This window comes from Fukomys damarensis, unplaced genomic scaffold, assembly GCF_012274545.1.
Source record: "Fukomys damarensis isolate Sample0158 unplaced genomic scaffold, DMR_v1.0_HiC HiC_scaffold_19, whole genome shotgun sequence".
Taxonomy (NCBI): Eukaryota; Metazoa; Chordata; class Mammalia; order Rodentia; family Bathyergidae; genus Fukomys; species Fukomys damarensis.
In genome coordinates this window covers 68,068,177-68,070,579 of record NW_022900931.1, presented here as the reverse complement: position 1 = coordinate 68,070,579, position 2,403 = coordinate 68,068,177, and the positions used below count along the sequence as shown (strand labels likewise).

Sequence of the window (2,403 nt, the reverse complement as noted above, 5' to 3'; positions counted from 1 at the left end):
GTGCTCAGGGTCATACAGACTGGGCACAGAGGTGGCATTTCCAAACTTCTGGATGCTCTTGATTTTGGTAGGAATATCAGGGTTATTCACAGACAAAAATGACCTTCTGTCTTTCTTGAATAGGATCAGTCACGACCCAGGGTACCATAATGCACATATAGAAAACAGAATCACATCAAGAGCAGCAGACTGTTTCTAGAGCAGAAGAGTTGGAGATCCGGTTTACAATGGCTAATGCTCCTAATTTGGTGGGGGAAGTATTAAAAGAAGGGAAACAATCTACAATGAAAGCTTGTCAAAAAACTGACAGGAAAATAGTCCTAATCTCTTATTTAGCATGGGAAATGTCCACCCATGTCTTCATTTAGCTTCAGGAAAAGCAAATATTATTCCCTCCATTCTCAGAAGGTCAAATTCTTTCTTTAGGTCACAACTTAAGCAAGAAGAGTGACAGGCATGCCCAGGTCACGGATGGAGTTCCATTTGTCCCTGAGCTCGAAGGACCCCCTGTCTCTCTCCACAGCCCATTTCCAGGACGAGCTGAGATGGAAAAGTCAGCAGAGTCTGTGGACCATGAGCAGCCTTTAATTACTTGTTAGTACTGTGCCTCCTAGGACACACATCGCCAGTGTTCTGCGTCTGCCCACAGATGCAGAGGTCCCTGGAGCCGGCCAACCTGACCAGCGTGCAGCAGTTCGTCCTGCTGGGCCTGTCCACCAGGCTGAGCGGCAGGGACACCCTCTTTGCCGTCTTCCTGGCCCTCTACCTGCTCACCCTCCTGGAGAACACACTCATCGTCTACCTCATATGCACCCATGGTGAGCTCCGCAAGCCCATGTACTTCTTCCTGGGCAACCTCAGCGGCCTGGAGATGTGCTATGTGTCGGTGACCATGCCCACGCTGCTCGCAGGGCTGTGGACTGGGCCCTTCTATGTTCCTTTTGCAGCCTGCATGACCCAGCTCTTCTTCTTCATCTCCCTCATCTGCACAGAGTGCACCCTCCTGGCCTCCATGGCCTATGACCGCTGCGTGGCCATCTGCCGCCCACTGCACTACCCGCTGCTCATGCGGCCCCAGGTCTGCCTGGGCCTGGCCACGTCCTCCTGGCTGGGTGGGCTGGTGGTCTCTGTGGCCAAGACCACGTGCATCGCCAGCCTGACCTACTGTGGCCCCAACATCCTCAATCAGTTCTTCTGCGACGTCTCCCCTCTGCTCAACCTGTCCTGCACCCATGTGGCCCTCACGGAGCTGGTAGACTTCATCTCCGCCATCGTCATCTTCTGGGGGACAACGCCAGCCTGCTCCTGTGGCCCCAACATCCTCAATCAGTTCTTCTGCGACGTCTCCCCTCTGCTCAACCTGTCCTGCACCCATGTGGCCCTCACGGAGCTGGTAGACTTCATCTCCGCCATCGTCATCTTCTGGGGGACACTCCTGGTGGCCTTGGCCTCCTATGTGGCCATCGCCATGGCTGTGCTCCGCATGCCCTCAGCCGCCGCCAGGCACAAGGCCTTCTCCACCTGCGCCTCCCACCTGGCGGTGGTGGGCATCTTCTACTCCGCAGCTCTCTTCATCTACTGCCGGCCCAGCCGTATCAAGTCCATGGACCTCAACAAGGTGCTGTCGGTCGTCTACACGGTGGTCACGCCCCTGTGCAACCCGGTCATCTACTGCCTGAGGAACAGGGAGGTGCACGCGGCCCTGCGGAAGGCACTGCGCTGGTCCTGAGCCTGGCCCTGCTGGACTTTGTCCTGCCTGACCCCAGCCTTACATGGCCACAGGCGCCAAAAGGAACCTGGGAAAGCAAAGTAAAAGCCACAGGAAATGCTCTGATCTCTTAATTACAAAACCTGAACTTCCTGAAATAATCAGTCTGTGGAAAACCAAGCAGCAAAGATGAAGTGTAAGTGGCTGCTAATCCACTTTGAAAAATGCCAAGAAATACGAATTTAACAGTCCCACTGTTTCTATCCCCGGAAGGCTGATAGATGTTTTCAAAGCATGTCTTCACGTCCTCACAAACACAGGTGGACATGTGTGTGTGAGCGGCCAGTGCTTCACTACCTGTAACACAAAATAGCAGAAACGAGCTACATGTTCAAGGCGGCTGAGAAATATTTATTGCATCAATTCTGAGGTAAACATTGCACTCTTAAGTAAAAATACTTTTCTGTTATGTCTCGGGAACTTACTCAAGCCATATATATCAAATAAAGATGCAGTGAAGTACAGTATGAAATGTTTTGGCGTTCCACTCTGTTAACTGTTTTCACCTTTATGAAGCCACACTTGGCAAACAAAAGATGTGTATGTTCAGAGCACAAGTGTGGTCATTGTCCACTCGGTGTGAGGTCATTTCCACGTGGAAGCCCGCCTCCGTCCCTGCCCTCAGTTTCTGACAG

The 2,403-nt window shown here is 52.4% G+C and overlaps 1 protein-coding gene across 1 annotated transcript; it reads left to right on the top strand.

Moving 5' to 3' along the window:
- Window positions 1-586: 586 nt before the first annotated feature.
- LOC104857244 (olfactory receptor 5) lies at window positions 587-2,194 on the top strand. The gene is made up of 2 exons (XM_019206470.1): window positions 587-1,177; window positions 1,319-2,194. The coding sequence occupies exons 1-2, from the start codon at window positions 650-652 to the stop codon at window positions 1,727-1,729; spliced, it is 939 nt and encodes a 312-aa protein (XP_019062015.1). The 5' UTR covers window positions 587-649; the 3' UTR covers window positions 1,730-2,194.
- Window positions 2,195-2,403: the final 209 nt, after the last annotated feature.

Excerpts from the sequence above, each read along its gene's own strand:
- LOC104857244 (XM_019206470.1), top strand. The coding sequence starts at position 650 with ATGCAGAGGTCCCTGGAGCCGGCCAACCTGACCAGCGTGCAGCAGTTC. Across the intron at positions 1,178-1,318 it reads TGACCTACTGTGGCCCCAAC|ATCCTCAATCAGTTCTTCTG; the intron begins ATCCTCAATCAG and ends TGTGGCCCCAAC.